Source organism: Aethalodelphis obliquidens, unplaced genomic scaffold (assembly GCF_003676395.1).
Source record: "Aethalodelphis obliquidens isolate GAN/ISIS:26980383/991018 unplaced genomic scaffold, ASM367639v1 scaffold5, whole genome shotgun sequence".
Taxonomy (NCBI): Eukaryota; Metazoa; Chordata; class Mammalia; order Artiodactyla; family Delphinidae; genus Aethalodelphis; species Aethalodelphis obliquidens.
In genome coordinates, this window is record NW_020837949.1 from 70,727,619 (window position 1) to 70,739,867 (window position 12,249).

Sequence of the window (12,249 nt, forward strand, 5' to 3'; positions counted from 1 at the left end):
TCTGCACCATGGAGATCAGTATGAGAAGAAAGATTCAAATATATTTAACTCATAAGACATTCTTCACATGTTTTCTCTTTCCTTCTTTTACTTTTTTTTTAAGTGAAAAGAGAAAAAGGTTTTGGTTCTCTCTTTACCATTGTTTTCATTTAAATAATTGTAATCAATTTTTCATGCAGTGTTTTCATCTCAGCCAACAAATGCATTCAGATGGGCATACATGCACTAAAAGCTTGCCTTCTGTTTTTGTGATTAATTGAGATGTAGAGAGTGATGGGTGTGGGGTAAAAATAGAAATGCAATTAGTGCAGCTAGGCATGACATACATTCAAATGCAAGCAGAATGTCTCCCCAGTTAGTGATCTCTTTCTGGGCTCTTGAGGATTTTCCTCCCATTAGTAAGTCACTGGAATGGAAATCTTCAGCCTTTGGGGAGACCAGAGCATTAAACATGGAATTAACTCTTAACTGCAAACTGAGTCAGCTCAATAGGTCATTAATTCTACTGCTTGGGTATATATCATGCTGAGCTTTGGTGTGTGGGCTTCTGAAATGTTAGGAGTGAGTTTATAAAGCATTGCAAGGACTAAATGATGGTTATCTATCATTCCAACCTTTGCCTTCACCACTTAGATACTAATATCTCTGGTGACTCAAAATCAAAATTGAAATGCAGGCAAAAGCTTTTGCTAAAACCAATGGATTTGGACCTTTACTTAGAAAAGTTGTATATTGTATATTTTGAGAAAATAAATTTATGTTGCACTTTATAGAATATGTGATTCTTAGTTTTTACAAAGGTGTGTCCTCAGTTGATAAAGATATCACAGTGCCTCAAATATTATCCTACCCCAAATTGAGAATCTTTCTGCATATCTTCATAACCAGTAGAAGTTGACTAGCTTTGCTTTGAATGTTTTAAAATAAATTTCTAAGTATAAAGCGTATTGAAATATTTAATATTTTAAGCCACCTATAGCACTCCCTGATTTCTGATAATATTTCTTTTCTTCCCATACTCTTTTACATCCTCTTTGAGAATCTCCAACAGATATTATTATCTCCTTTGATCATCCCAGTGTAGTACAGTTATTAACAACTTGCATTTACTGATTGCTTACCCCAAGGGTTTTCACACTTGATGATACTGATGTTTGGGTCCAGATAATTCTTTGCTGTGGGGGCCTGTCCTGTGCACTGTAGGATGTTTAGCAGCATCCCTGGCCTCTGCCCACTACATTCCAGCAGCAACTCCCCATATTGACAATCAGAATCTCTCCAGACATAGCCAAATGTCCCTTGGTGTCAAAATCTTTGCTGGTTGAGAACCACTGGTTTATCTTCTACTGGACATTATTTTGTTTGAGTCTACAATAACCTTGTAAAATAGGAAGGACTGTGTTGATCAGAGTCTTGGCAGGAAACAGAACCTACACAATATGGGTCGTAGACTTTTATGAAGGGACTGCTTAGGGATGTTGAGGCACCCAGAAAATAGCAACAGTGAGAAGCCAGGGCTAAAGAAGCAAGGAGAGGAAATAATGTTGCTGGAGTGCTGGGAAAGCTGAAGCTGTGGAGCAGAGCCCTCAAGAGGGAGATGAAATCAGGAAGAGACAAAGCTACACCTGGTGATGCAGCACTGTAGCAGAGAGAGCATAGGATACCTGGTCTCTAACTCCTTAATTCTTTGATCACTAGCCAGTCCTACCAATAGGTTGAGTCCAGATGAAATCCAACCAGCAAAGGACTGGAGTGATGCAGTCCCAGGATTCGGTCCCATGAACTCAGAGAAAGAAGGAAAATGGAATCTGTTGGAGCATATGGAGGAAAAAACAAAACAAAAACAAACCTATCTCCATTTTAACACGAGAAACTGAGATTTAGAGATATAAAGTAATTCATCCAAAGCCAAATACCTAATGCGTGAAGCAGGCATTTAAAGCACATCTATTTCACTCCATGCACTACAAAGGTGTCTTCATTGCTTATTTGCATGAATGAGCGGACTGATAGTAGCTGAAAGATGCAAAACCAGGACCCAGTTCTCATTCCTATTCTAATGTTCACTTTTTTTATGTTGTCATTGAAAGATATTTAAGAGCTGTATATCCAGCCCATTCTCATAGACATGTAGGAACAAAAGCTATCTGCCCGCCTGTGAAGTCTTTTCTGAAAAGCTTATGGAATTCTAGGTTTCATGTAGAATGTTTAAATGGCATATGCTGATTTTCCAAGCTGTTGGCACATTTTCATCTTGATTGCAGGAACTCGGGCCCAGCTGGTGCAATGTGTTAGGAACAGGAGGACTGGACTGGGAATCTGGGGATCCGGGGCCCGGTCTTGGCTCTGCCATCCCTAGTGTAATACCCCCGCCACCAGCAGTAGCAGCAATAATAAAAATTCCGTAAACCTTTTCTTCCCTTTTGCGTTCACCCAGATCTTCGCAGTTATTCTCAGGTATCTAATCCAGTGGCCACAGTTCTGTGAAGTAAGGAAGGTATTAGAGTTTCATGTTTCTCAAACGAGGAGTCAGGCTCAGATAGTACTAAAGTCTCGCTGAAAATCGCGTAGCTGGGAAGTGTGGTCTCAACTCCACATATTCCCGCTGAAAACACAGTGCCTTTTCTCCTCCATCTTTGAAGTGATGAATCAGCTGGTGTACTTCCTCTGGAGAGCCAGTCTGTAGTGTTGAATCTGTTAGCCTTCATCATAAAGTCATGTCTAGATTAAAGTCTGAGACTGTGTGATTTTTGTCCTAGGGTTATAAGCAAGGTGACGGCAGATACCAATCTAGTTAGCACATAGGGATTCCTCATTTTTTCCTTTCTGGGTATTAGATGGAATATATTTATTAACCTACAGCTTTTCAGAGACAAAATTGGTGTTTTAAAGGCATTTTAAAATAGGGCTTCCCTGGTGGCGCAGTGGTTGAGAGTCCGCCTGCCGATGCAGGGGACACGGGTTCGTGCCCTGGTCCGGGAAGATCCCACATGCCGCGGAGCGGCTGGGCCTGTGAGCCATGACCGCTGAGGCTGCGCGTCCGGAGTCTGTGCTCTGCAACGGGAGCGGCCACAACAGTGAGAGGCCCGCGTACCGCCAAACAAACAAATACATACATACATACGTACATACATACATACATACCAGGGGGCGGGGGTGGGGTGGAATCTAAGTAAATTAATACAGTTCCATTTTTTCCCCTTATTCATGAGTAAGTTGTATGCTAGTAATTCAGACTCAGCCTTCTCTACTAAGATAAAGTGAGTTGAAGGAAGCTCTGGACTCCTGGAAGGTCTGGCAAGAACCTCAATCCTTCCCCCAGACTGTTTCCCTTCTTTGCCTTAAGGTGGGAGGCCCAGGAAGTAAGACATTTCAGGTCTCTAGGCAGTACTCAGTACTCAGTCCTGATCTCTGCCCACCTCTCCTGCCCATTTTCTACTTTTACAATATTTTCAGCACCACCCCTTTATTTTTACACTTTCAGTATTTTCAGGCATAAAATCAGGTGTAAAACACAAAAAAATTAACTTTTTTATTTTACCTAGCTAGTTCCAAGAAAATCTAGGGTTCTCAGTCCAAGGCAGAGCTAAAGAAAAGGGAAAAAGAGAAGAACAAAGAGGAAAGTAAAGTATAGGATTTTGAAGTCAAAAACAAAAAATAAATAAATGAGTAATAAAAGATTGTAAGTTCTACTTTTGATACTCTCTGTAGTTTGGCAGAATTATAAAATTCCTTCAAAGAAATCATTTTATCTGATCAAGAATTATAGCTACATTATAACATTGTATCTGATGTAGATGATTAGTAATGCTTTGGAAAGGCAGTTGTATAATTGTTATACTGTTCATACATAAAGAAAGGTGGAAGAGCAGTATTTTCAGTATTTAGAAGATTAGAGTTGAGCTAGGTTACCTGGGTACAGATCCTGACATCATCCCTTTTTACCTTTGTGACCTTGGTAAGTTACTTTCCCTGTCTGGGTTTTGGTTTCTTCATTGATATATTCAAGGTGTAAGTAGAATCTATCCCATATGGATTTTTATGTTTGAAGAAATTAATATTGACAAAGCTTTTAGGACAGTAGTGGAACATAATAATCACTCTGTGAACGTTAGTTGTCATCAGAAACATTGTTTCCCTAATCATCATCATCATTATCATCTCCACCAGCACCATCATAATCACCGATTTCTACTACAGACTCAGTCCAATGTTTCCATTCTTCTAAAGTATAATCACTTAAAAACCTAATAAATAATGACTAATTATAGAGCATCGCTATTTAGGATAGTTCAACCAAAGAAATAGTAACGTATGTATGAATAATGTGCATTTGTATTTTGGAACATATAACCTAACTCAGAACTTTAGTAATAAGACTTGGCTACCCTTCCTTTCTAATTGATTGTGTACTCACTGTATACAAAGGTTTATTCATAGTGATTCTACTTGGTTTTGTGTTATTATACCGAGTATATTTTCCCAGGATTTCAGGTTCGAAACTACTGACAATGAAATATTTCAGGAGTCAGAATCAGACATAAATTATATGCTGCAGAGGTGTCTTCTTATTACCAGAAGTCAGCCTAGAGTCTCTAAAATCACATTAAGGTACTGTTTTTGTGGTTATTGAGTTTCACCCTTGAGAGAATTGAAAGAACTGACAATGAAGTGTAATAAATCTTACTCTGACCCAGACATACTCAGTCATTTAACTTCCCGTTAACAATCCCAATTCTGCTACGTAAAATAAGTCGAAACATATTTTTTCTCCTTTTTCACTTTACATTTAGAGAAGTAGAAGAACATTTCACATATTTCATAAAAATAATTATGACATTTGTCTGTTTAATTAATTTATAGTCAATGCCTTATTTACATGCTTGGGGTTTTACTTTGAGATGAGAAGGGACTATGAAAAGGGTGAGCCGTTTTTTTATACACAGGAGCGATTGGCTCTCCATTTTTTAATTTTTATCTATTTTCTTTGTCTCAATCCCCAGCCTCTGAGCCCAACTTGAAGGTGCGGTCCAGGTTAAAACAGAAAGTGGCAGAGAGGAGAAGCAGCCCCTTACTCAGGCGGAAGGATGGAAATGTTGTCACTTCATTCAAGAAGCGAATGTTTGAGGTGACAGGTAATTGAGGACTGGGCAGATATACACTAAAAAATGCTGCTAGTAGGAATGAACAAAAAAAGTTTAGAAAAATATACCTGTTGTATATTAAAAGTTATTTTGAGGAGAAACATTTCTTGAAAGGAAATTATATTGAAAACTCACAAGTAGTTCAGTAAACCTTGCCATGCATTCACCGTGTTAAACAGGAAATGAATGAAAAACAGAACTGTGTGTCAATAGGCATAACTAGGGAATGCCAAAGCTCACCTTAATCTTTTCAGAAACAAGCAGTCCATTTTGGGAATGCCAGCCAGGAGAACATTACTTTTAATGAAATTTGATCAGAAATGAGCAGAGGGAGGTCCAAGAAGAACACTTCCCCCATACTCAGACATGAATGTACAAAATACATCTGGGAAAATTAAACTACGTGGAACAGCAAAACCTTGACTTTTCAACAAATTTACAGAACTCATAAATGACTTTATGTGTTTACTAGTGAACTGGGACTTATGGCAGGAGGGGGATATATTGCCTTTTATGAAGGGAAAAAAACTGTCATTTTCACTAGTCTCAAATGGAAGAGTTCTTATTTTTTTAGCTGCCTGGTTAGTAGTGGGGTGAACAGGTTAGGAAATTCAACCTGATGTCTTACAAAGCCCGCTAGTCCCATTTGTACCTGGTCTGAAATTGGAGAAGACACAGGGATACCAGAACCAATAAGGCTAGCCAGAATAACAGTACTGACTACTGTTTATCGAGTACCTACTTAGAGCTATGCATTGTATCTGGTCATTTCCTTTAGTTGCATCAATAAAGAAATGGTAATCTACAACCATTTGTCTCCATCCCCAAGGAAAATTGTGCTTATACCAATATAGTCAGTTGGTATTATTTCTCCAATATCAGATCTTATTCTTAGCAAGTTTTAACAAATTATTTGTTTTCTATGTCTTCTTTGGTCATGATAGTATCTAGTTTAAGGAGACAGTATGGAGAAGATTGCAGAGGTAGAGGCAGAGGTGGAAAAGTACAGAATACTAATGACACAGTGCTTTGACAGGCTACTAGGGCAAAAAAATGTTTAGTCTTCTATTCAGTCCTGACAGATTAATATGTTTATCTGAGGGAAAGTATTGGTGGGAAAATTTTTTCTTGAGGGATAAGAAATATTAAATAAACAATTACTTTACTAGAGTTTATTTTCCAGTATCAAATATAATCACTAATTTTGACCAATTGAATTCTAAATTTAGAGTTATAGACTTTTTATGCCAAGAAACTTATATGTATTTTAGTGAATAAAAATCTTAAGTAAGTTTTCATAATAGAGGTCCTTGGTGGGGTTGGGGAGTTGGGGAGTGAATCTGTTTTAATGAATGTAAACAATAATGAACATATCAACTGTCTAATGTAATGAAATATAGGTGATTTTTCTAGTGGGAGAGAGTAGGTTCTCTCATAACAGAAAAACTTGAAAATAGAAAAACATATATATTGCTTTTTTGTTTGTTTTTTTTTAGAATCTTATTGTTTAAGGTCATATTTATTTATCCCAATTTCTTTTCTATTTTCCTATTAATCTTTTTTTTTTTTTTTTTTTTTTTTTTTTGTGGTACGCGGGCCTCTCGCTGTTGTGGCCTCTCTCGTTGCGGAGCACAGGCTCCGGACGCGCAGGCTCAGTGGCCATGGCTCACGGGCCCAGCCGCTCCGCGGCATGTGGAATCTTCCCGGACCGGGGCACGAACCCGTGTCCCCTGCATCGGCAGGCAGACTCTCAACCGCTGCGCCACCAGGGAAGCCCCTAATCTTTTTCTTGATCATAACTTTTTTCCCATGGTCACTTTCTCGTCCTTACCAAATTTCAGTGAGATTTAGCTCAATGCTTATTTGAGTAACAATTACTTCTCATTTGTAAGGGTTATGATTTGCTAGAGTTCTACTAAGATTTCTTTACTTGTGAAATATCATAATTTTCTCTTTCTAATTTTGGGATATAATAACTCCCCTTTTCAACTGAGGAAAAAAACATGTATTTGAAGAGACTTGTACATTTATAAGACACACATTTCTGATCAATAAGCTAGGACTCATGGATGCTTTGGTAGATATTTTTAACTGGTATGTTGCAGTTATTCTAAATATCTTTGGAGGATATGAACTACTGGACACACAGCTTTCTTTACCCGTACTCCTTTCCCTTTCTTTGCCAGCTTTCATGTAATTAGGATGAGCTCTGTTTGGATCTTAATACTAATTATTTTTGCTATCGAGTCAGAGACCACCATAGCATCATAGCAGTTGAATTCCCACTGCTTTTCTTTTTTCACCTCTACCTCTCTCTTCCTTGTTTCATAGGTTCAAGTGTTTGCTTTTTCCAAACCCATGCCACCTCTCTCTTCCCAGTAATTGACATGGGAACCACTTATCATCTTCCTCTTTTTCAAAGCCAAGAGTTTTCCGCCCCTCCCCACCCCCAAAGCCATGTTAATTTAAAATTCTAACATCCCTGTGCCTGCAACGTCTTCTCCTCCACTCTTCCCTTCTCCACTGACCCCGTTTCATGAGCTGCTCTTATTTAAGCCCCAGTTGTGATATTATTTCTTCTCAGAGATTTTTGTCAGTGTTCCCAGAAAATCAGTTGCTGCCTCCCCTCCCAGACCCTATCCAGCGTGATGCTGTAGAATCCTGTTGTAGTATTTGTTGTCTTGAATTCTAGCGCCTATCATAGTGATTTCTACATAAGGAAATACTTCTGTGTATCACATAAAATAATATAAATAGCGTAATTTTAAATTGACAAGACAGAATGTTTAAAAATAGTTTTCATTTTACTTTTGTTCTTTTAAAGACAGGATACAGAAATGGGACTTTAATGAGAAGTCAGTGTGTAGTCATACAGGAAAGACAAGAGTTAGGAGTCCAGGGGAAGGAAGCTCTTGAAGTATTTTTTTTAATGTGCATCTTCTTTGTTAAAAGAAAAGTAAATAAGAAAGAGGCAAATATAAAAATAGACTAATCAATAAGCAAGATATATAGACCGAAAGGTAGTGAGCAATATGTATTTAAGAATTTTATGATATCATTGACTTGATGAAATCCCACAGTCGGTAGGTGGCAGGATCAGAATTCTGCCACCAGTCTCACATTCTTTCCATTGGTACTGCACTTCTGAGTAGAGAAATATTTATAATAGAAAGTTGAAAGTAATAGGTGTTCCAAGGGAGGGCAAGCAACTATAGCCTGAAAATTGGGAGCTTCCATTCACGGGTCACAGATGGTATGTGAGCCAGGCTTTGAGCATAGAGGTGGGATTGGACCTTCAATGAAGTAGGTGGAGGAAAAGGAGGGTAAAAAAAGCATGAAATGGGAAAGCAGCACATACGGAGAGTAGGGGATTTAAATTTGACTGAGTGCAGAGTTCAGAAAGGGCAATATTAGAAAATAATGTTAGGCTCCATTTTGGAGCAGAGGAACATAGTGAAAGTTGTCTTGCTATGATCCATCTGGCAACAGTTTAAGGAAAGTTTGGAGAGACTGACTGCTGTAGCAACTTAGAAATACAGGAGACTTTTGCTGTAGTCCATGAGAGAGTAATGAGGGCTGAGGGATTAAGCTGAAATCATTGTAGTCAGAAGTAGATGAGAAATGATGTAAAGAACAAAACTAAATAATGTAGTAATTGATTAGATTTGGAGCAGGGAAGGGAATGAGAATGACTGTAAGGGTAGTGATAAACAGAGGTAAGCAGAGCACATTTAATATTGAAATACACTGAGTTTGATACACATATAAAAAGAGATGAAAGGGGCTTCCCTGGTGGCGCAGTGGTTGGGAGTCTGCCTGCCGCTGCAGGGGACACGGGTTCGTGCCCCAGTCTGGGAAGATCCCACATGCCGCGGAGCGGCTGGGCCCGTGAGCCATGGCCGCTGAGCCTGCGCATCCGGAGCCTGTGCTCTGCAACGGGAGAGGCCACAACAGTGAGAGGCCCACGTACTGCAAAAAAAAAAAAAAAGAGATGAAAAATGTCCAGTATTCCAAAGAGATTCAGGCTAGAAATTATGAGAAGGAAAGACAAGAAATAAAAGTTTTATGGGAGTATTCTGCATAAAAATGATAGTATGATGTCATAATTTTGAGTGATTTTGACAAGGGAAAGAGAAGTAGGATAAGGCTACAAACTTCGGTGAATATCTACATTTAGAAATTGGTCGAAGGAGGAACAGCCAGAGAGATGGAAAAACAAACATGGAAGTGGAGAATCTTCTTGTAGAAAGGATGAGGAGAATGAGAACTGTTTTGTCAAAAGCCTTCAAATTTTGGGGTGTTCAAGAGAACAATTGCAGTCCACAGTGAGCAAGCTAGATTGCCTGGTCTCAAAGAACAAGCACACTACTTCTCACAAGTTATTAGCATGCTTTCAGACTAGAGGGACAATTCCAGTGGAAAAGGAGGACCTGAAGATTCAAAATAATTGCTGGAGCAGAATTCTAAAGCAAGTGTTAAGGGGACTGGGTCATGGGTGAGGGTGATGGTGCCCGCATTGGAGCGGGGAGCAGAAGAGAAATGCTTTCACTTTGACACGGGCAAGGAGAGTGTGGATGACAAAATCATGAGGTAGAAAGAAAAGTCACTGATAGAAATCATGTCAGAAGTTGTCAGTCTCTGAGAAGTGTGAGGCCAAGATCATCTGTGCAGAGCTGAGTAGACAAGGTATAAGGATGAGTCACCTAGAAAAATGTTCAAATGAATGAACTATGGAAGGTGATAGGGGATTGATTAGAGCTCAACAGATAATTTGCCAAGGCTTGATAAGATGGCCTCTCTTAGCTATATTTCTAGGAACTGAAAGTTTCTATTTCATTAATTAGATATTTTAGTAAGTGCATTTCTTCCTTTGTAACTTGAAATGTGTGTGAATTTTATATCTGAAGATGATAGAGATGATCTATATTGTTGTTATCCAACTCTTGCTTAAATGAGTTTCTTGTTATATTGATGTTTAAAATTGAACATATTAAATTTAGGCAACTTATCATCTTCTGGAAAATAAGTTGGGTAGAGCTAAGGTTAGCCAATGTTGTACAAGGCCATCAATACAATATTGAGATTTTATCTTATGTTGTATTTTCTTCATACAACTTTGACTAAGATGTGCTGTAATAAGGTACAGCCTTAGTAAATTAAATAAAGAGCCATTTATAACATAGCATATAAGCAATCTTGCCACACACAACAGGAATGACTCCAGGCCTCATTTGTTGATGGCATGTTTTTATGAATTATGCAAGTCCATTATCTCTATTACTGTTATTATTTATGGTAGCACAAGAGCAAGTAAGAGGAGATTACATTCTTTTTTTTTTCCCCTAATCGAAAGCTTCTACAATCCTCTCTAACTGGATATCTCTACTTCTCTAAAATTAATGAATACTATGTTGTATTTTTAGCAGTGAAAGCAAAGGAAGAAACGTGGTATGGAAATTCAGAAATGTTCCAAAATTTTTCACAGTTCTTTTTATTTAGTCATTCACGTAGGGGAAGAGAAACAATGTTCGCTTCTGTATATTACTTAGAGTATAACTGCAGTTCATCTTTGTATGTTTTTCATGAGTGTATTCGTACTTCACAATGTTTTTCAGAATCCTCAGTCAGTAGCAGTTCTCCAGGGTCTGGTCCCAGTTCACCAAACAATGGGCCAACTGGTAATGTTACTGAAAATGAGACTTCGGTTTTGCCCCCTACTCCTCAGGCTGAGGTAAGACTCATTATTTTGGTTCTTTTAAAAGTTAATCCTCAATTAGCCCCCTAAAATGCAGTGATATTTCTGAATTGAAGTTTAAAGCCACCCGTTCTTAGTTATTTTTCTGATAGGTTTATAATGTGTGGAATTGAATAAACTCAATCTGATTTACAAAGTTTGGATGACAGTCATGGTTTGAAAATACTGAAGTATAATCCTCAAAGAAACCACTCTTAGTGATGCTGAGTATATACTGCCCAGCAGTTGTGCAACTCAGAAGTCCTTCTGCATCGTTCTTGGTTATCCTGATGGGAATAGACCCATCAGTAAGTAAAACAACATCATGCAAACCTCTCAGAAGAACAGTTGCCCAAAACAAGTTAGGTGTTTTATCCAATGGACCTGAAGAGTAATGAGAAAATTGTTGAAGTATCATAATTGAGGAACACAGAGCTCCACTAAGCAAACATGTATTAAGGACCTACTATGTGCCAGTCATTTTGCCTGGCAGTGGGGCTATAAAGATAAATGATATGTGAACGCTGACCTTGAAAAATGAAAGATTAAAGGAAACTGGTCTGAAATAACACATGATTTTTTTTTTCTGACTGTATGCGGTCAACTTTAATAACATTTGTTTTTTGGCATACGATTTATTGAAACCAGTGATACAACAATAGAGGAAAGTAAATTTGTGAGTCAGCAAGAATTTGTCTATGTAGTTTCTGTAGTAGGCTAAGCAAAGGCAACAGCCATTCCTGTGGAATCAGCTGTTTTGGAGTCACCATCAATCGACTGAAATTCTCAATATTTCTTTTCTGTCATTATAATGCCTCCTTACCATGCATTGCTCTATGCAGGGGAAGCTGGTGTAGTAACTTCTCATATATAACTGTGACATGCTTCTTCCATTGTGTTTTATAGAGTCATGATCCTTTGGGGCTGAAAGGGACTGATCAAATCTCTGATTCCTGAACCATCTGTGTAGCTCTCCTGATATGTGATTATCAGACTGCCACCAGAGCACTTTTTATTCAAAGGGAACTCGCTTCACTGTCTCCTGGGGCAACCTGGTTGATTTTGGACGGTTAACTTGACTGATAGAAATGTCTTCTGTACATTATGCCAACATCTGTGTCTGTAACTTCATACATTCACACATACATGTATAATAAATTATTTATAAGTTATAAATTATCTGGACAAAATATAAGGGAAGGTTGTCCGTGATAAGGAAAGGACTGGAGCCAGTAAAGTCACTTCCTCTCTGAGGACATTTGTATACTTGAGTTTTGGTTTTCAGAGCCTCACATAACTCCAAAGGGAGAGAGAAGGCAAAGCCCAGTACTGACCAAAGAGGATAATCTAACAGGAAACCATTCAAACCCA

At 38.3% G+C, this 12,249-nt stretch overlaps 1 protein-coding gene across 34 annotated transcripts in view; it reads left to right on the top strand.

Moving 5' to 3' along the window:
* The window catches only part of HDAC9 (histone deacetylase 9), a 581,092-nt gene that overhangs the window by 144,978 nt on the left and 423,865 nt on the right, over window positions 1-12,249 (top strand). For 20 of the 34 annotated variants that reach the window (XM_027102607.1, XM_027102608.1, XM_027102615.1 and 17 more), the window contains 2 exons: window positions 5,004-5,135; window positions 10,760-10,875. In XM_027102607.1, the coding sequence (XP_026958408.1) occupies window positions 5,004-5,135; window positions 10,760-10,875 (248 nt within the window). The remainder of the gene's footprint in view (window positions 1-5,003; window positions 5,136-10,759; window positions 10,876-12,249) is intronic. The other 14 variants (XM_027102636.1, XM_027102633.1, XM_027102626.1 and 11 more) reach the window with 1 other exon arrangement.